Source organism: Nerophis ophidion, linkage group LG18 (genome assembly GCF_033978795.1).
Source record: "Nerophis ophidion isolate RoL-2023_Sa linkage group LG18, RoL_Noph_v1.0, whole genome shotgun sequence".
Lineage (NCBI taxonomy): Eukaryota > Metazoa > Chordata > Actinopteri > Syngnathiformes > Syngnathidae > Nerophis > Nerophis ophidion.
The window spans coordinates 32,452,394-32,474,843 of record NC_084628.1 but is presented as its reverse complement, the minus strand read 5'-3'; the positions used below and the strand labels follow the sequence as shown (position 1 = coordinate 32,474,843).

The 22,450-nt window shown below is 40.9% G+C and overlaps 1 protein-coding gene across 1 annotated transcript; it reads left to right on the top strand.

The window, feature by feature from the left end:
- The first annotated feature begins 2,803 nt into the window (after positions 1 to 2,803).
- Positions 2,804 to 13,333, top strand: LOC133537385 (uncharacterized). Its single transcript, XM_061878400.1, has 4 exons — positions 2,804 to 2,879; positions 4,227 to 4,415; positions 8,529 to 8,753; positions 13,060 to 13,333. The coding sequence occupies exons 2-4, from the start codon at positions 4,319 to 4,321 to the stop codon at positions 13,245 to 13,247; spliced, it is 510 nt and encodes a 169-aa protein (XP_061734384.1). The 5' UTR covers positions 2,804 to 2,879; positions 4,227 to 4,318; the 3' UTR covers positions 13,248 to 13,333.
- The last annotated feature ends 9,117 nt before the right edge of the window (positions 13,334 to 22,450 follow it).

Genomic DNA, 22,450 nt, shown 5'->3' with positions numbered 1-22,450 from the left:
CATTTCACAGTTCAGGTAGTCATGCTGATACAAATCATGCTGATGACGTATGGAGGAGTGGTTTACTATATTTAATCAACACTGACACCATATAGATGAACACTTAATTAGGTCACACTTCTTTAACTAAAAAGTACGTAAGTGAAATACAAAGCAATAATTTATAAAACAGTATGATTTAAAAATAAAGTGTACCAAATCGTTCATAAAAAGTGAGACTTTTGTCCGCAATGTCCAACAGTCAGAAAGTTGTACTATCAATAAATGATGGATTCAAGAGGGTCAGGGGATTACTTTTGGTTCTTCAATCTGTAAATAATAATATATAAATAGTAAATGTCAGTGTTTAATTGTAAATACAATATTATTTATAAAATTATATATATATATATATATATATATATATATATATATATATATATATATATATATATATATATATATATATAGATATATATATATATATATATATATATATATATATACATAAGGATGTCCGGTAATATCGGCCTGTCGATGGTATCGGCCGATAAATGCTTTAAAATGTAATATCGGATATCATCGGTATCGGTTTCAAAAAGTAAAATTTATGACTTTTTAAAACGGCGCTGTACGGAGTGGTACAGAAGCAGTTGCGTCTCCCAGTCAGCAGTCCCTCCCATCTCCCTTCTCCCCTCTCCCACACACAACACAGGAGTTGCAGCACGATTGCAACATGAGACGTTTACTGGCGACGCTTGATGACCTCATCAAACCGCTGCGAGCGGAGCATAACAACAACAGTGTTGTTGCCGGTGCTATAGGCTGGCTAACAAGACAGGTCGCTCGATGACTGACTAACGACATGGTTTTTGGATTATTTTAAAGTGTCTCTGACGGATAAAAAACTGGCAATTTGCAATGACTGCAAAACGTTGGTTATGCAAGGAGGATCCAAGACGTCCTCCTTTAATACGAGCAATTTGATCTCCCACCTCTTAAAGAATCATAAGGAGATACACGATGAATACAAGCAGAAGATGTATGAAAAGCAAACACGGAAAAAAAGTAGTACCACACAGTTGTCGCTTCATGACGCCGCTGAGAAAAAACAAAAATACAACACAAACCACCCCACGGCGAAAGCCCACATTCTGGTCAGGGACAACGCACAGAGTATGTCAAAAGCTACAGTGGAGTTTGTTGTGGCTAGTCTGCCCTGCATGGTGCACACTTTGCAGCTTGCAGTGAACGGAGGTGCCCTGTCTCAACGCAGCATTTCAGAAGCTCTGGCTGACTGGTAGGCCACTTCAAGCACTCACCACTAGCTTGCAGCACATTTTTGTTACTCATACAAATACGTTAGAGCAGGGCAGATTGAGCCCAGTTTATAATTTCCTCTTATACAGTATGGCAGGCAAGCACTAAAGGAGGACTATGTTTTTGTTTACTTTATTACTCTAATGGTAAATGGGTTGTACTTGTATAGCGCTTTTCTACCTTTTTAAGGAACTCAAAGCGCTTTGACACTATTTTCCACATTCACCCATTCACACACACATTCACACACTGAGTTGACATGCTTGGCTTTAACTCTAGTATACTCTGGACTGAAGCTGTGTTTTTGTAGCTTTAGTTTTGAGGCACGTTTAAAAAAAAATGCACTTTTTAAAAGTCAAAGTATAGTACTTCCCATAGGGCAGGGGTCGGCAACCGCGGCTCCGAAGCCGCATGTGGCTCTTTGACCACTCTGATGTGGCTCAGCCGCATACTTGCCGAACGCCCGGAGAAGTTTGGTAGATTTCCAATGTTAATGACTTATCAGAAATCTCCCGGGTAAACATTTTTCGATTTTCACCCAGACATCAACTTTGATGGCGTGCCGTGATGACAATGCCTCTAACACCCTTTCTACATGAAATCATACCAGGATTTTCACCATGCTATCTGCGTGCCGGCCGCCTGGTCACATTTTGGATGCGACCTCTATCTGAAAGCATACGCAACTGCAAGGCATACTTGTTCAACAGCCATACAGGTCACACTGAGGGTTGTGATACAAACAACTTTAACAGTCTTAATAATATGCGCCACACTCTGAACCCACACCAAACAAGAATGACACACATTTCAGGAGAACATCCGCACTATAACACAAATATACGTAAAACCCGCGGGCCGCACTAATATTATATTTTCATATTAAGGTGCGTGCCGCATGTCCGAGACCCCTGGTTTATGCATAGCACAAAGCAAAAAATACTCTGTATGCAGTATTATTTCATTGTAAATTTCAAAAGAGTTGTGTGGCTCCCATTGTTTTCTTTACTTTGTGAAACGGGTCAAAATGGCTTTTTGAGTGGTAAATGTTGCCGACCCCTGCCATAGGGGGTAGTGGGTATCAAGAGTACCGTAATTCCTTGAAAAGCCGCCGGGGCGCTAATTAATTTAAAACTTTTCTCACTCCTGCGCTTATTCAAGGTATGCGGTAAAAGTAAGCAGGCGCTAATAATTTTAAAACCTCTTCTCACCCCTGCGCTTACCAATGGCATGCAGTAAAAAATTGAGTGTGATATAAAAAAAGCGGGGTTTATAATATAGCCAAGAGTCATGGATGCATTGGAATTCTGGGTAATTCTTATGTTGCGTTTATAATGTGTTACAGAGCCAATGTTCTCCAGAAATGTGTTTGGTGTGGGTTCACAGAGTGTGGCACATATTAGTAAGAGTGTTAAAGACAAGTTGTTTTATATCACAACCATCAGTGTGATCTGTATGGCTGTGGAACAAGACCCCTGGTTTACACATAATAAAAGCAAAAAAGAACTCCTCCGCCATTTTGGAAATGATGACAAGGGAAGCGTCACTCCTGACATGAAGACTTTGACCTGGCAGTAAAAGTAAGCATGCGCTAATAAATTTGGAGAGCGAGTTTGACCCGGCCGTAATTCAAGGCCGGTGGCTATTCAAGGAAATACGGTATCTCAGGTAGAGCATGTCCCAAATTTAAAGCTGCTATTTTGAGGCATGTAAAAACAAAATGCACTTTGTGACTTCAATAATAAATATGGCAGTGCCATGTAGGCATTTTTTTCATAAATTGAGTTGATCTATTTTTGAAAACCTTGTTATATTGTTTAATGCATCTATTAGGGCATCACAACAAAATTAAGCCTAATAATGTGTTAATTCCACAACTGTATGTATCGGTATCGGTTGACATCGGAATTGGTAATTAAGAGTTGGACAATATCGGAATATCGGATATCGGCAAAAAAGCCATTATCGGACATCTGTAACATATATATATATAAGAAATGTCAGTGTTTATATGTAAATAACTATATATCAATAATACATGTCAGTGTTTATCTATAAATAACAATATATAAAAGAAACATGTCAGTGTTTATCTGTAAATAACAATATATAAATAATAAATGTCAGTGTTTATCTGTAAATAAAAATATATAAATAATACATGTTATTGTTTATCTTTAAATAACAATGTATAAATAATATATGTCAATGTTTATCTGTAAATAACAATATATAAATAATAAATTTCAGTGTTTCTGTTAAAAACAATATATAAACAATACATGGCAGTGTGTATCTCACGCAGACAACACAAATACATCGGCTTTAGCGTTAGCTTGTTAGCATTGGCATATCGAAATTAAGTTTTAAAAAAATAATAAACAACAATAAACTGCATAGAGTTCAAAGACGACGGCTGAGTACAAACATTGCAAGGTAGTTCCACTGATCAGCGTTCTTTAGCACAAAAGTTTATGCAAGTCGAAAAATCTTTTCCTTCTTCTTTCTCCCCATTGTCAAGTTTGTTGTCATAGAAACACACATGAAATAAGAAATAAACAAGTCATCTGGAATAATGGCGGCTGTGTGTTTGAAAAATAAGTTTTAGGAACGACCCCCCAACTGTGTTCAACCAATCAGCATTCAACAGCACAGCCCGGAACCTTATCGAGGAGAAAGGAACTCCAAAAAGTTCCCTAAGAACTAAATCTACCTGGATATTTTTTTGTGGAAACACATGGGGAACTTTATTCCTGTAAAAGTTAGTGGTAAAGGGCCGACTGTGTATGGTGCCCACTCTATAGAGAATTACTTTTGTTTTTGTAAACAATAAATGAACAATAAATAGTTGGAGCTAATATAAATGTATTTTGTGTCTGCTCCATTTTGCGGTGTAAACTCATTATCGTCTGCCACATTTCTCTCAGTTGAGAACGAGCTGCGACACAAGCAGCAAGAACTGGAGCAGACGAAGGCCAAGCTGGAGCACACTAAGGCAGAGCTGGAGGTCAAGAACGAGATGTGGAGGGCCTTTGACGAGTTCTCAAAGGCCAACGAAGCCAACAGAGAGCGGTTCCAGGAAGAATTGATCCGTCAGAGGAATGATTTAATGGAAGGTGAGTGATATCACAAATTTCTTGGACTGGGAAGTTGGAATTTTGAGATGGGCGGGGTTTGGTGGTAGCATGGGGGTGTATATTGTAGCATCCTAGAAGAGTTAGTGCTGCAAGGGATTCTGGGTATTTGTTCTGTTGTGTTTATGTTGTGTTACGGTGCGGATGTTCTCCCGAAATGTGTTTGTCATTCTAGTTTGGTGTGGGTTCACAGTAGTTCACAGCAGATTTGTAACAGTGTTAAAGTTGTTTTATACGGCCATCGTCAGTATGACAAGTATGGCTGTTGATCAAATAGGCCTTGCATTCTCACATGTGTGTGTAAAAGCCGACACGCTGTTTGTATGGAGGAAATGCGGACGTGACAACAGTTTGTAGAGGATGCTAAAGAAAGTGCCTTTAAAGCACGCCCCCAATATTGTTTTCTGGGTGGAGATCAGGAGAAATTCGGGAGAATGGTTGCCCCGGGAGATCTTCGGGAGGGGCTCTGAAATTCGGGAGTCTCCCGGGAAAATTGGAAGGATTGGCAAGTATGACTCTAACATGACCATGCACGTTTTTTTCAGTGGCCAGTAATCCGACACAATACTCATTTCATAGCAGAAATCACGTTAAAGTTACTTACGCAGTTTTCAATAGCTGGCTAACGTAGCAGTAGAGACAAAAAAGTATGTAAAAATGCCTTATAAAATATTTTATTCATTCTAAATGGTAAATAAATATTTAACAATTGAGTCAACAGATGGTGGTTCCTCCCAGTATAGTCTCAAATAACATCCAGAAAGTGCCAACAATACTTCATTTACATGTTGTGACCTGAAAATGAACCAAGTATGAGTGATATTGTTATTATAAGCGCTAACGCAGACGGACTGTTTTAGCGGCGCATTGATAGCAGTGAGCTAATGCTATCTTACACTACTAATGTTGACACACTAACGCTCGGCGGCCTCTTCTGCTTGGTCTCAAACTTGATGTGTCTTGATCTGTGGCTGGATCAACTTTTGTTTAGTTATGTTCTGTTAGTTTTCCTTAGTTCCTGTTTTGTGCACTTCTGTGTTTGTTTTGGTTACCATGGGTACTAATTGGTTTCACCTGCCTCTGATTAGTGTTCGACATGTTCGCCTACTGCCGAGCCCTAATCAGAGAGCTTTTTATTCACGTTGCTCGCCACACTCCGTCCGGACTCTTTTTTTGCGAATGCAACAGTTATGTTGGGTATTCCTTGTTTTCTTGGCTAATGGTTTCTGTGCTAAGTTTAAGTTATTTAGTTTCTAGTGCAAACAGCATGCATTCTTTCTTTTTGGTTCCTGTCCGTTTGTAATTTGTAGGATATATGACAATAAATCATATTCCTACCTTCACGCTTTCGTCCGGAGTTGTCCATTCTGCATCCCAGGAGAACGACCCCGCAGCAAGCTACAACCCTGCCGCGACATGCTGAAAGTCTATTCTAGATTTTAATTCATGCATTTCTCATCTGCTAGTAGACACATGGGGCCAAAAAATAAAATAAACTTTTTCTAACCCTTCGTGTGGCGTCACAACTGGTTGTACCAGGCCGTGTCTTTATGTTGTGTTTTGTTGGCGTTCTCGTGTGTTTGGTATCGGTTCTTGTCCTGCGCTCTTCTTTTGGTGGCACTTCCTGTTGTGTTGGTGTTTTTTCCTGACGGCTTCACACATTTTTCTCTGAGCACTAATCCACGCACCTGCTTTATTTTAGCAATCAATTCTATTTAAGTTGAGTGTGAGCTGTGGTTCTTGGTTGGGAGTTTGTGTAGGATGTATGTGGACGGTCTTTCCTCCCACCGTGAGTTTTGCTGTGTTCCAGCATTCTCTTTTATCGTTTTGCAACCTGTCAGTTTCATTTTTGCATAGCCTTCCCTATGCTTCAGTGCCCTTCTAAACGGTACTCGTTTTTTGTTCATCTTTACCATTACATGAAATAGTCATTTATCTGCACATTGCCTCCAAAGTCTTCTGCATCATGGCCAGGCGTCACAGCGAGGATTGCCATTGATTCTTCATCCAAACAAAATTATGTCAGTGTCCCGTCGGTTGGCATCCCTCGACAGTGGAAATATTACAGTAAGTGTTTGTTTTATTATGGCTAGTTTGTATGTTTAGCACCTAGCAATAATGCTGATGCTAGTGTCACAATAAAGCTGCATCCGTTTAGCGCTCGGCTTCTAAAACTTGTCGCTCATCCTCTTTGTGTTCGGGCTCAAAAATATAAAATTCTGGATCATAATTTTTCCCAAAGTAATCGTTGTTGGCTCTCACAAAGTCTGCTTGGTTAGCATAGTTGTTGATGGAGAAGGGATCTGTGGTTCCTCCTCTACGTCATGCAATCACGTGACTGGCTTCCTCATTAACTTTCAAAATGACTTGGGAATCTACGTGGGATTGATACTATTTTGATCATATCTATTTACTCACACACTTTCGACGTCTTTTGGTGTCATAAATCCAATTTTAATATAGAAATAAACTTGTTTTTTTCACCCTACTGCTGCTTTAAAACAATTATTTATACTGTTTGTCCCCATTCATGCTAGTAACTTATACAAAATCTAAATGCTTATTCAATCATCAGTGGTGGTGCCTCTGCATTAGGAGACCGGGCTGGTGGTTCCTATCTTTGAGAAGGGGAACCGGAGGGTGTGTTCCAACTTTTGTGGGATCACACTCCCCAGCCTTACCGGTAATGTCTATTCAGGTGTACTAAAGAGGAAGCTACGCCGGATAGTAGAACCTCGGGTTCAGGAGGAGCAGTGTGGTTTTCGTCACGGTCGTGGAACTGTGGACCAACTCTATACTCTTGGCAAAACCTTTAGGGTGCGTGGGAGTTTGCCCAACCAACCTACATGGGTTTTGTGAAGTTTTACTCATAGAGTGTATGGGGTATTGGACCACCTGGTTGTGGTGGTCTGCTCCTTATTGGATCAGTGTCAGAGCTTGATCCGCATTGCCGGCAGTAGGTCGCACCCGTTTTCAATGAGTGTTGGACTCTGTCAGGGCTGCCCTTTTTCACCGGTTCTGTTTAAAACATTTATGGACAGAATTTCTAGGCGCAGTCAGGGCATTAAGGGGATCCAGTTTGGTGCCTGCAGGATTAGGTCTCATCTGTTTGCGGATTAGGTGGTCCTACTGGCTTCATCTGACCAGGATCTTCAGCTCTCACTGGATCGGTTTGCAGCTGAGTGTGAAGCGACTGGGATGAACTTTCAAGTCCAATTTCATCGTTGTTGCCCAGAAATTGGTAGAATGCCATCTCAGGTTGGGGAGTAGACCCTGCCCCGAGTACAGGAGTTCAAGTACCACAGAGTCATATTCACGAGTGAGGGAAGAGTGGATTGTGAGATCGACAGGCGGATCGGTGCGTCGTCTGCAGGAATGCGGACCCTGTATCTGTCCGTCATGGTGAAGAAGGCGCTGGGCCGTAAGGAAAGTTCTCAATTTACCAGTCATTCTACATCCCAATCCTCACCTATGGTCATGAGCTTTGGGTTTTGACCGAAAGGACAAGACGATCAGGTGGCGTTGCTCTCCCTTAGAGATAGCAAGAGAAGCTTGGCCATACGGGAGGAGCTCAAAGTAAAAGTGCTGCTCCTCCTCCACTTTGAGAGGAGCCAGATGAGGTGGTTCGGGCATCTGGTTAGAATGCCCCTGGGCAGGTGGAGTCCACGGGGGAAGACTCAGGACACGATGGAGAGCCTATGTCTCCCAGCTGGCCTGACAATGCCTCAAGATTCTCCGGGAAGAACTGGACGATGTAGCTGGGAAGAGGAAAGTCTGGGCTTCCCTGTGACCCGAGCTGAGTGAAGCGGAAGATGGATGGACTTCCACAATGTCAAGTTGAAACCACCAGAAGAACAAGTGCTTTGTCTCCTTTACTATTACTCACCAATGTGAGAACTTTTAGAAAATATGGGGACGTTTGAAATGTTAGCCAATAATGTGCATCATCACACAGAGCTTGAATGTACCTTCCTTCATAAAATAAACATTGAATATCCCATCACAGAATATGCAAGTGTCATCGATAACAAAACCACATCTTCAGAAAGTGATTTTGAGGAGGAAACTCCTTACCGTGTCTCACCTTCCTTTCAGCTGAGAGCGAGCTGCGACACAAGCTGCAAGAGTTGGGACAGACCAAGGCGCAGCTGAAGCACACTAAGGCAGAGCTGGAGCAGACCAAGGCGAAGGTTGAGGTTGAAGCCGCTGAAGTTAAGAAGGAGCTGTGGAAGGCTGTTGACGGGCTCCTCAAAGCGAACGAGGCCAATAAGGAGAAGTTCAAGATAGAAATGCTCTGTCAGGAGGACGAGTACATGCAAGGTGGGTGATTTATTTTTGTTTTCTGAGAGCTACTTATACGAAATAAAAGAGTCCACAAAAAAAATCACCCTCCAATACGACCCACCAGCAACTAAAACAAGAAAAAACAGGAAACGGAACAACATACTTTGTTACAAAGCCCCCCATTCAGCAAAAACGTCAGCACGAACATTGGACACAAATTTCTTGCACTCATTGATGGCACTTCCCCAAAAAACATGTACTCTGGAAGATTTTCAACATGAACACCTTAAAACTTAGCTACAGCTGCATGATGGATATCAAACAACTTATTGACTCACACAACAAAAATATTCTGAGCACTCACAGACAAGCAACCACTAACAACTCTAACTCCACAGATAGCTGCAATGCAGAAAAAGGCTTAACTGCCCACTCAAAGGAAACTGTTGTTTACCAAGCCAGTGTCACCCGCAAGGACAACTCAACCACAGAGACATACATTGGACTCACAAAAAACACCTTTAAAACCCGTTATAACACTTACACAGCATCATTTCGTAGGCCCCAACTCAAGAACTCTACAGAGCTTAATAAATACAAATGGACTCTTAAAGACAATAAAATTGATCACGCCATTACATGAAGAATTATCACATCTAGCTCACCATACAACAGTGCAGCTAAAAGATGTAAAACTGTGCCTGAAAGAAAAAATGTGTATCATACACCACCCCAGCATGTCCGCTTTAAACAAACGCAACAAACTGGTCTAATCATGCCGGCACAGAAACAAGGCACTACTGTGTAACAATGGCCACAACCCCATTTAATGAGCCCTATGTATATGTAACAACCACAGACACTTCAATAAAATCACCTGAAGAGCAGGGAAACCTGCAAAACAGGTTTGTAGGGATAAAATAGCCTCTGTGTTTTTTCCTGACCTAACATATATATATATATATATATGGGGGCGGCATGGCGTAGGGGGGCGGCATGGCGTAGTGGGTAGAGGGGCCGTGCCAGAAACCTGAGGGTTACAGGTTCGCTTCCCACCTATTAACATCCAAATCGCTGCCGTTGTGTCCTTGGGCAGGACACTTCACCCTTTGCCCCCGGTGCCGCTCACACTGGTGAATGAATAATGAATGAATGATTGGTGGTGGTCTGAGGGGCCGTAGGCGCAAACTGGCAGCCACGCTTCCGTCAGTCTACCCCAGGGCAGCTGTGGCTACATATGTAGCTTACCACCACCAGGTGTGAATGAATGATGGGTTCCCACTTCTCTGTGAGCGCTTTGAGTATCTAACAATAGAAAAGCGCGATATAAATCTAATCCATTATTATATATATATATATATATATATATATACATTTTTATTTATATATATATAAATATATATAAATAAAAATGTATATATATATATATATAAATGTATATAAAGGTAAATACAGTATACTGTAGGTGTAATATGATCGAACTCTCTTGTTCTTGTCAAAAATTTAGCAGCCGCATTTTGTACCAACTTTAATCTTTTAATGCTAGACATAGGGAGGCCCGAAAATAATACGTTACAGTAATCGAGAGGAGACATAACGAAAGCATGAATAGTGATCTCAGCGTCGGTGGTGGACAAAATGGTAACTATTTTAGCAATGTTACGGAGATGAAAGAAGGCTGTTTTAGTTACACTCCGTATGTGTGATACGCAGATTTTTTACCAAGTCGCTTTGAGTAATTGTTTGGTTGTAAAATGTTAAGATGGTTTTATTAAACAGGTGCCGGTGTCTAGAAGGACCGATAATTAGCATTTCCGTTTTCTTCGTTATGTTGCAAAAAGTTGTTGCGCCATAGAAGTCACAGCAGCTTTGGAGTGATTTTTAGACAAACGAGGTAGCAGCGTGAGGTAAAAGAGCTATTTATTGATAACCAAAAAAAAAGGGAGAGCAACGATAAGTGCTCTGCCCGGACAGACTATGAAGAAAACAAAACAAAACTGCTGAAACTCAGCAAAACATTCACGGGAAATGTGGGGCAGACGGCGTCCACAAAGTAGTGCATATTAGGCTTAGCATTAAAAGGCTCCTCTAGAGTCCAGTAAAAAGATAACGTCATCAATGCCCCAACAATGAAGGTAGAAAAAGGATCAACTTCAATAGTCTTGATTGCAAACAGAAAACAGGTGAGGGGAAATGCTCTGGGACAGAAGTGAAGCAGCCAGGGAAAAACACCAACAAAACAGGAAGAGCCGCCAAAATAAAAGCACAGGACAGGAACTAAAACAAAACACCAGAGAACACTAACAAACCCAACATAAAGGCAAGGCCTGATGTAACCAGCCGTGACACAAGGCCAGGAACCGAACCCTATGTAACTCTGCACGTTACCTTAACATTCTCCGAGGTCACATTGTTATGGGAGACGCACTGCATCCTGTCAGTAACATAGGAGTTAAACTAAGACAAGGGTAAGTATAGACATGTTTTGATACATGCTAAAAAAAAAATTATGATAGCAATAGATCATTTGTCATTTTTGCCAGGGCAGTCTCCTTAGAGTGATTTGCCCAGAAACTGGACCAAAAATGTTCATTTAGCTGCTGTGCAACATTTTTTTTCAAGGGTTTTTGAGATAAAGGGAAAGTGGGACACCGACTGGTAGTTCACCATGAGGTCAGGATCGAGGTTAGGTCTTTTGAGCAGAGGATAAATAACCACTTTTTTGAATGCTAGGGGAACAGTGCCAGAGGAAAGGGATACGTTTAGAATATTTAGCACTGATGGTCTTAATATTACAAACAGTTTCTTATACATTTCCCAGGAAGTGGGTCAAATAAACATGTTTGTTTTGTCCTATTTACACATAGCAGAAGTTCCTCTAATGTTATTTCATCAAAAAGAGAGAGACTATTTTGGAGGGCAATATCTGTCGTATATACCTTCGTATCTGTGTTAATAGAACCCAGTTGGAGCTGGGATGGGTTGTCTTTAATTTCCTTTCTAATAAGTAAAATGTTCTTATTAAACAAATTCATAAAGTCATCAGACGAGTGGGTGGAGCCACTGGGAGGAGTCCCTTGTTGGGTTAGCGATGCTACTGTACTCAACAAATATTTAGGATCGTTTTCATTGATGCGGATGAGATTTGAGTAGTAATTAGCTTTAGCTCAGGTAAGCATGCATTTATAAGTTATTAAACTATCACTCCATGCTTGATGGTAATCCTCAAGTTTAGCCGCACACCATTTATGTTCCAGCTTTCTACACAATAGTTTAAGAGCTCTAGTTTCTTCTGTAAACCAGGGGGTACGTACGTCTTTTAGGGGGCTTTTTTAACTTTAGTGGTGCTATACTATCAATGGCGTCATGCAGGGCATCCTTAAAGTTGTAAGTGAGGTTATCGATAGAGCCCACATAATTTGGGAATGGCGCCATTACCGAGGGCAGTAGGCCAGCAAGAGTTATAGTTGTGACAGCATTAATTTTGTTGTTAGTAACTTGTTGACAATAAGTCAGAACTTCGAATTTTATAAGGTTGTTAAAAATGAGTGGACATTACTCTAGTGTACGGGAGTATCGTAACTTTGGAGGTGATGACACCCCTGATAAGTACGAGGTCTATCGTATTACTGTTGCGATGCGCAGGTTCATTTATTGTTTGTGTAAGACCACAGGTATTAATTATAGTCTGGAGTGCCACGCATGGAGGGTCTGCCAGGGTATTCATATGGATATTAAAGTCCCACATTATAATTATATTATCTGCATGTGTCACTAGCTCAGCAACAAACTCTGAAAATTCACTGATAAAGTCTGAATAGAGCCCAGGGGGGCAATAAATAACAGCCAGACGGAGAGAAAGCGTTGTGACAGACCTCATAATAAGCACCTCAGATGATTTATATTTATCATTTATGTTAGGGCTAAGGTTTTTATTGGATATTAGTGCGACCCCTCAACCCCTTTTAAGGAGATGGGCAATATGTACACCCATATTGTTAGGAGGAGATGCTTTGATAAGTGGAAAAAATGAATCTGGTTTGAGCCAAGTTTCACTGAGACCAATTGTTATCTCTAATGACCTCATTAACTAATAACGTTTTGGGAGACAATGATCTGATGTTTTAAAAGTCCATGTTATAGGTAGTGGGCTGTTTGCTAATGGGTTCGTAGTACTGATTACGTTTATTTTGTGTAGTGCGCCCTAAATAATTACGATCACATCTAGGAATTGATATGATGGGGATCTTCAGATGATTTACTTGGTGCTGTGATAGAGTAAACGCGTCATAATTTGCCATCAATAGCAAAACCGCGTCTTAAAAAACCATGTTCCTTTCAGTTGAGAACAAGCTGCGGGACAAGGAGCAGGAGCTGGAGCAGACCAAGGCGCAGCTGGAGAAAGTCAGCTCTGAAGCTGAGGCGTTCATGAAGGCCACGGAACTCAACATGAGAGAGACTAAAGACTCAATGGAAATGTCCCAACATGACATTGAACTTTACACGCACCAGACCATGCAAGATGAATGATATCCTCTGATACTCTAATACAGGTGTCCAACCTTTCTTCTTCTACGAGCTACTTTACAAAATAAAAATGGCCGCTTCTGAGATACTTATTTTGTAGCATTAATTTGCCTACATTAAAGATGTTGTACATACGACTCACTTTTTGATTTCAAGTCCCACTTAAGTACCTTTTACAGTTTTGGTTGATTTTGGCGGCGCCAGTGGACCAAAGTGGTAGAGTTTTGCCAAAAGACCACATTTTCCATAAGGACAAGCGAACATAGCGTCATACTGACATGATGTAATTTGTCTTGTGATAATGCTGATGTCAAATAGCAGACACTATCAAGAAATGATCATGGCGCTTCTACAAAGAACATATGGGGTGGAGGCAGGTCTTAAGCAAAGAAAGGTAGGTAAGGTAGGTAGGTAGGTCTTTATTGTCATTGCACAAGTACAACAAAATTATGTTTTCAGCACAAACCAAGATTAGACAAACAAACGGCAGAGGTGTCCAAACATTTTCCAGCAAGGGCCACATTGAGAAAAATTGAAGGATGCGAGGGTCACTTATATACATTTTTTTATATGAAAAATAATTAAAACAATGTAGGTGAATACATGCTAACATTTGAAAAACACTTTAACATCTTCACATTGTGTTGTACATAACAAAGCAATGAAAGCACTCATGATTATTTTAATGATTGTTTTTGTATTTATGTTAACTGTACTCTAAAGTAAGTTTGTATTTACTTTTGCTATCACTCCGTCAACTGAAATGCTTTTGAGGGCTTTAGTACAGTGGTTCTCAACCTTTTTTCAGTGATGTACCCCCTGTGAACATTTTTTTACTTCAAGTAGCCCCTGATCAGAGCAAAGCATTTTTGGTTGAAAAAAAATAGATTAAGAAGTAAAATACAGCACTATGTCATGAGTTTCTGATTTATTAAATTGTATAACAGTGCGAAATATTGCTCATTTGTAGTGGTCTTTCTTGAACTATTTGGGAAAAAGATATAAAATAACTAAAAACTTGTTGAAAAGTAAACAAGTGATTCAATTATAAAGATTTCTACACATAGAAGTAATCAACTTAAAGTGCCCTCTTTGGGGATTGTAATAGAGATCCATCTGGAATCATGAACTTAATTCTAAACATTTATCCACAAAAAAATAAATCTTTAACATCAATATTCATGGAACATGTCCACAAAAAAAATCTAGCTGTCAACACTGAATATTGCATTGTTGCATTTCTTTTCACAGTTTATGAACTTACATTTATATTTTGTTGAATTATTATTCAATAAATACATTTATAAAGGATTTGTGAATTGTTGCTATTTTTAGAATATTTAAAAAAAATCTCACGTACCACTCAAAAACTTATGTCACACAAGACGTTTGTACACTTTTTCATCATGACAAGACACACGGAAATCATCAAAGACCTTATACAGTAAGACTCAGGTAGTCAGCCATTTTGGTTTTCAAGTCCCATTTTTGGGATTTGGTCTCGTTGAATTTTGCATAGTGTTTTTTGTTCTAATTTGATTTAAGTTTTTTGTTCAAATTTGTGACCTGTTTAGTCTGTCTATAGAATGTGTCGCGGGCCAATAAAAATCGCGCTGCGGGTCGCATTTTGGACACCCCTTGTGTACTGGGTAACAGAACAGGAACGCTGATAGATCGCCACAAGGCGCCCCGTAAAAGATGGGAAAAAGGTCAATGCTTGGGGAGGATGAGTAAAAAAATACAATCTAGACTGGGCTCCCAAGGGGGCCCAGTCTGGAGTGGGAAAAAGCCTCAATAGCAAAGCACATACATATTACAACATACTGTAAATCTTGAGACTTGCAACAGAGGGGAGTGAGTCGGCTCTACGGTGGCAGGATGCGCTCATCAGGCGCTGCCCATTCGTCCTAAATCCCTAACGGATTTGAGTCAAGGGCGTTGGATGGGGGATAGGGGATGTGTGTGTGGCGTATATTTTTGTGGATGCATGTGTGTGTGTAACCCTGCCGCGTGTCTCTATTCCGTGGCCTTACTAATATTGCTATTATACCGTCAACTGCAGTCGCTAGTCCAAAGTAACAACAGGTGTATGTCCATAAGAGACAAGAATGGATTTTGTTGTGTATTCGCCTCACTGTCCTTTGGGAGAGTCCAAGCCAGGGAAACAATCCAAGTTAGAATGTTTTATATGTCAGTGAAAATAAAATTAACTTTTCATTCTACAAACCCTGTTTCAATATGAGTTGGGAAATTGTGTTGGATGTAAATATAAACGGAATACAATAATATACATATCATTTTCAACCCATATTCAGTTGAATAAGCTACAAAGACAACATATTTGATATTCAAACTGATAAACATATATATTTTTTTGCAAATAATCTAACACCAACACGTGACAAAGAAGTTGGGAAAGGTGGCAATAAATACTGATAAAGTTGAGGAATGCTCATCAACTACTTATTTGGAACATCCCACAGATGTGCAGGCTAATTGGGAACAGGTGGGTGCCATGATTGGGTATAAAAGCAGCTTCCGTGAAATGCTAAGTAATTCGCAAACAAGGATGGGGCGATAGTCCCCACTTTGTAAGCAAATTGTCGAACAGTTTTAGAACAACATTTCTCAACGAGCTATTGCAAGGAATTTAGGGATTTTACCATCTACGGTCCGTAAAATCATCAAAAGGTTCAGAGAATCTGGAGAAATCACTGCACGTAAGCGATGATATAACGGACCTTTGATCCCTCAGGCGGTTCTGTATCAAAAACCGACATCAGTGTGTAAAGGATATCACCACATGGGCTCAGGAACACTTCATAAAACCACTGTCAGTAACTACAGTTTGTCGCCACATCTGTAAGTGCAAGTTAAAACTCTACTATGCAAAGCGAAAGCCTTTTATCAACAGCACCCAGAAACGCCGCCGGCTTCGCTGGGCCCGAGCTCATCTAAGATGGACTGATGCAAAATGGAAAAGTGTTATGTGGTCTGACAAGTCCACATTTCAAATTATATTTGGAAACTGTGGACGCGGTGTCCTCCGGAACAAAGAGAAAAATAACTATCTGGATTGTTATAGGCGCAAGGTTCAAAAGCCAGCATATGTGAAGGCACCATTAATGCTGAACAATACATACAGGTTTTGGAGCAACATATGTTGTCATCCAAGCAACGTTATCATGGACGCCCCTGCTTATTTCAGCAAGACAATACCAAGCCACGTGTTACAACAGCGTAGCTTTGTAGTAAAAGAGTGTGGGTACTATCTGGCCCGCCTGCAGTCCAGACCTGTCTCCCATCGAAAATTTGCGGCGCATTATGAAGCCTAAAATACGACAGCGGAGACCCCGGACTGTTGAACGACTGAAGCTCTACATAAAACAAGAATGGGAAAGAATTCCACTTTCAAAGCTTCAACAATTAGTTTCCTCAGTTCCCAAAACTTTATTGATAGTTGTTAAAAGAAAAGGTGATTTAACACAGTGGTGAACATACCCTTTCCCAACTACTTTGGCACGTGTTGCAGCGATGAAATTCTAAGTTAATTATTGTTTGCAAAAAAAAAAAAATTATGTGTATGAGTTTGAACATCAAATATCTTGTCTTTGTAGTGCATTCAATTGAATATGGGTTGAAAAAGATTTGCAAATCATTGCATTCCGTTTATATTTACATCTAACACAATTTCCCAACTGATATAGAAACGGGGTTTGTTACTTGTCTATGACTGATGCTCAAAATTCATCCTGCGGGGCAGACAGTCCGATGTTATCCAAATTACAAGAGTGTCCACAGTGTCCACAGCCAATCCCGCCACCGGACATCCACCTCGGCCAACCAAACATCCCAAAGTGCTGCCAACCACAGCCAGTGCCACAGCCCGATATAGCCGCAGACAGCGCTGGAGAACTCCGCCGCCCCGTTTAGGGGGAGGAAACGACCTGCAACCCAGCGCGCAGTAGACACCTGAGTCAACCCACCACCAATCCGACCGCCCCCAAGCATGCCCGGAAATCCCAACTACAACCACTCAGCTAACCCCTCTCAAAAAAAAAAAAAAATATATATATACATATATATATATATATATATATATATATATATATATATATATATATATATATATATATATATATATATATATATGTATATATATATATATATATATATATATATATATATATATATATATATATATTTAACATACATATAATACCAACAAAAATACATTTTAATTAAATAATATAAACAAATGTCCCTGCGATGAGGTGTTGACTTGTCCAGGGCGTACCCCACCTACCGCCCGAATGCAGCTGAAATAGGCTCCAGTGACCCCCCCCCCCCGCCACCCCAAAAGGGACAAGCGGTAGAAAATGGATGGATGGATGGAATATAAATAAAGATAAACAAACAAGAGGCCTGTTCGCCAACAGTGCCGAGCGCCACCAAACCCCGCAACCCATCCCGCACGTCCAGGCTCACCAGCCACCAGGCATCCTATCCGGCAAAAGGCCATAAGGGCCCAGCCCCGCGCCCACAGACGGCATGCCACGGAACCTCAGCAGACCCGGTGCTGCAATCAGCGATGCACACCGGGGCAGTGACACATATATACGTACCTGCATACATACACACAGATTTCACCATACATATATACAAACGTACACACACACATACACGCGCATATAATTTAACAGAATAAAAAATTAATAAAAAATAATAAGGACGGACACAAACACAAGAGGGGGACTTTCGCAGGGCAGTTGGGCAGCACCGCCGGGACCCTAAAAAGGGAGGGAAGCAGCCCCCCTAACCTGGAACCAGAAGGGCCCGGAAAGCCGCAGCGCAGGGCGACCCAAGGCAGACCCTTTCCCGCCCCCCAGGGGAAGGAGGAAGCCCAAGGAGACCCGAGGCCAGAGGGGCACAAGCCAACCCCCGCCCAACAGCGGCAAGCCCTCCAATGCCCCGCCCAACTACCCACGAGAGTGACACCCCCCCCCACCCGACCCAAGGCGGCCACCCACAGCCCCACCCATTCCCCAAACCGCGCCCAGGCACCCCGTCCACCCCCGACCGCTAGACCATCCAAGGATCAGCCTGCCAGGCCTGAACCAGGGAACACACCTCGGGCCCACTCGACCCCGGGGCACCCGGACCCCCGGTACCCAGGACCCCAGCACCCACAGAGCAAGAACCTAGGGTCAGAGGCACAGCCCTGGCCCCCATGGGAGTCAAGTCAGGAAATTAATTAACGGTGCCCAAAGAGATCGGAATTCTGTCAGTTGTTGTTTTCATTCAGCAGACATTCTTTCCATAACTACATAATATAGTAAAATGTTTTTGTAAAGGTTTATACATAAATAATTTATTGATTTCCAATTTGTGAGAACAGTTTTCTTGGCGATGCCTAAGGCGTTGATAAGGAGGTATGTTTTGTTTGTATCTGGTTCAGTTGAGGAGAGATCATCCAACAGGCAGAGTGCGGGGAAGATGGCTATAGGAATCTCTACGGCTAATGACAGGTCCTCGCATACTCCACACCAAAAGTTATTTACGGGAGCACAGGACTACATTGAATGTAAGTAGTTATCTGCCTTATTATCTGAGCAGTGTACACAAATGTTAGAGTCAGCTGAACCCATTTTATACATTCTTAGACCGGTGCAATGTATTCTGTAAAGTATTTTTAGCTGAATCAGTCATAAATTTGGATTCTTAATCAAAGGAGAAGTATTGAGGTATATTTGTCTCCAGAATTCTGAGTGACAGCTTGTGGATACGTATGAGTGCCATTTGGAATTTGGGATACTTATTGTGTTATCTATTTTTGATAATAAAGAATATCATTTGGATAAAGCTTTGGGGACGGATGTTTTAAAAAATTTAACTGTCGTGGAATTTGGGATACCTATTGTGTTATCTATTTTTGATAATAGAGAATATAATTTGGATTAAACTTTGGGGACGGATGTTTTGAAGAATTTAACGGTCGTGGGATTACTTTCCCATGTTGTTTTGTTGAATCTTGCGCTGATTACAGATTTAATTTGTATATATTCTAGGAATTTGTTGGGATTTATCGCATATTGTGGTATTAAACTTTTAAAATACATAAAACTTGTTCCATTGATGATATCCCCAAGGCATCTGACTACCTTATCATACCATGTTGGAAAGTTCAATGGTTTCTTTTTAAACAGAAAATCAGGATTATTCCAAATAGGCTTAAATTGGCAGGGAATCAGCGGGGACCCAGTTATTTTCAAAAATTCCCACCAAGCTGTTAATGTAGTGCGTATATTAATACTTTTAAAGCAGTTATGTTTTCGGAGAATTTGGCAAGTAAAGGGCAAGTTAGAAATTGGGATCTCCTGGCTGAGTGTTTGTTCAACCTCTAACCATAAATCATCTAATAAACTGGGATTGATCCATTTTAAAATATATTGTAGTTTATTTGCAAGGAAGAAATAGGAAAAGTTTGGGAGTTCTAGACCCCCATATTCTTTGTTTTTTTTGTAAAGTTGCAATGCTGATTTGTGCTGGTTTACTTTTCCAAAGAAACTGATTGACGTGTGAGTCTAGTGATTTAAAGGGGAATATTATCACCAGACCTATGCAAGCGTCAATATATACATTGATGGTGCAGAAAAAAGACCATATATTTTTTTAACCGATTTCCGAACTCTAAATGGGTGAATTTTGGCGAATTAAACGCCTTTCTGTTTATCGCTCTGGTGGCGATGATGTCAGAATGTGACGTCGACGAGGTAATACAGCCGCCATTTTCATTTTCAACACATTGTAAACATTGGGTCTCAGATCTGTTATTTTCCGTTTTTTCGACTATTTTGGAACCTTGGAGACATCATGCTTCGTCGGTGTGTTGTCGGAGGGTGTAACAACACTAACAGGGAGGGATTCAAGTTGCACCACTGGCCCGAACATGCGAAAGTGTCTTCCGCCAGACCCCCATTGAATGTACCGGAGTGTCTCCACATTTTACCGGCGATGACAGACATGGCACAGAGATGTATGGATAACCTGCAGATGTATTTGCAACGATAAAGTCAACGAAATCACAAAGGTGAGTTTTGTTGATGTTGACTTATGTGCTTATCAGACATATTTGGTCGCGGCGTGACTACCAGCTAATTGATGCTAACATGCTACGCTAATCGACGCTAACATGCTATTTACCGGCGGTGCTAAAGCAGACATGGCACAGAGATGTATGGATAACCTGCAAATGCATTTGCAACGATAAAGTCAACGAAATCACAAAGGTGAGTTTTCTTGATGTTTACTGCCAGCTAATCGATGCTAACATGCTACGCTAATCGATGTTAACATGCTATTTACTGGCGGTGCTAAAGCGGACATGGCACAGAGATGTATGGATAACCTGCAGATGCATACGTGTCCTTCCACCCACATTTAATGCGAAAAAACGATTACCAATCGACGGATTTAAGTTGCTCCAGTGTCACGAGATGCTAAAGTCCTGATCATTTGGTCCGCACATTTTACCGGCGATGCTAACGCAGCTATTCGGCCATGCTATGGCTATGAATAGCTATTCGCTCAATAGCTTCAGTTTCTTCTTCAATACTTTAATACTCAAACCATCCGTTTCAATACATGCGTAATCTGTTGAATCGCTTAAGCCGCTGAAATCCGAGTCTGAATCCAAGCTAATGTCGCTATATCTTGCTGTGGTATTCGCCATTGTTTGTTTGCATTGGCAGCACTGTATGACGTGACAGGGAAATGGATAGTCGCATTGCAAATAGCGAAAATCAAGCACTTTAAAGCTGTTTTTAAGGATTTTCCGAGACCGTTAAAATTTTGAAAAAAACTTCAAAAAATACAACAAGCCACTGGGAACTGATTTTTTTAATTGTTTTTAACCCTTTTGAAATTGTGATAATGTTCCCCTTTAAACCAGATTTGAGAAGGTTTGGTGGGAATCATTGAAAAGATATAATTAACCCTAGGCAAGACCATTATTTTCACGGTAGAGATCTTTCCCATTAGTGAGATGGGCAGTGACTTCCTACGCGCCAGATCATCCTCAATCCATTTTAGGATTGGGGAGTAATTCAAGCGATTCAGATGTGACAATGTGGAGAACATTTTAATACCCAGGTATTTAATGTTCCCTTTGTGCAGTGGAATCGATGAGGTGCTTTGAAAGTCAAAATTAATTGGTAACACAGTAGATTTAGATCAGTTGATGGAGTAATCTGAAAATAGAACTGAATTTATTGAGATTTACATGAACATTAAAGGCCTACACGCAGTCTAATAGTTTATATATCAATGATGAAATATTAACATTGCAACACATGCCAATACGGCCTTTTTAGTTTACTAAATTGCAGTTTCAAATTTCCCGCAAAGTGTCCTTTTGAAAACGTTGTGGTATGATGACGCATATGATGACGCGTACGTTTGACGTCACCGGTTGTAGCGGACATTATTTTCCAGCCCGATCCAAGCTATAAGTAGTCTGCTTTAATCGCATAATTACCCAGTATTCTGGACATCTGTGTTGCTGAATCTTTTGCAATTTGTTCAATCAATAATGGAGAAGTCAAAGTAGAAAGATGGAGGTGGGAAGCGGTGTATTGCGGCTGCCTTTAGCAACACAAACACAGCCGGTGTTTCCTTATTTAAAATTCCCGAAGGTGAAGCTTTACTATGGAAGAGAGCGGTCATGGTTCCTGACCACATGTCAACCGGCAGGTTTCGGTGAGAAAATTGTGGTAATAAGTCAGCTCTTACCATAGTTATGAGCGGAGCTTGCGTCCTCCTGCAGCCGCGTACTCTCTTACCTCCTCCCACCGGAGACACTGGCGATCACCACACCCGTGGCCACACCCCTCCGACTTTCAGGTACCATATAATCTCACTAAAACACTAGTAACACAATAACCAGATAAGGGATTTTCCAGAATTATCCTATGTTTCTAATAAAATCTGAATTGCTCTCACTGCCATTGCCTTTTTTAAAATATTTTTCTTCCTTTTTTTTTAGTCCTTCACTCTCACTATCCTCATCCACCAACCTTTCATCCTTGCTCAAATTAATGGGGAAATTGTCGCTTTTTCTGTCCGAATCGCTCTAGCTGCTGGCGGTTATGATGTGAGGATGTGAGGAGCTCTACAACCAGTGACGTCACACGCACATCATCTGCTAC

Coding starts and splice junctions, on each gene's coding strand:
- LOC133537385 (XM_061878400.1), top strand. CDS start 4,319: ATGTGGAGGGCCTTTGACGAGTTCTCAAAGGCCAACGAAGCCAACAGA. Junction 4,416..8,528: donor GAGGAATGATTTAATGGAAG/GTGAGTGATATC, acceptor CCTTCCTTTCAG/CTGAGAGCGAGCTGCGACAC. Junction 8,754..13,059: donor GGAGGACGAGTACATGCAAG/GTGGGTGATTTA, acceptor TGTTCCTTTCAG/TTGAGAACAAGCTGCGGGAC.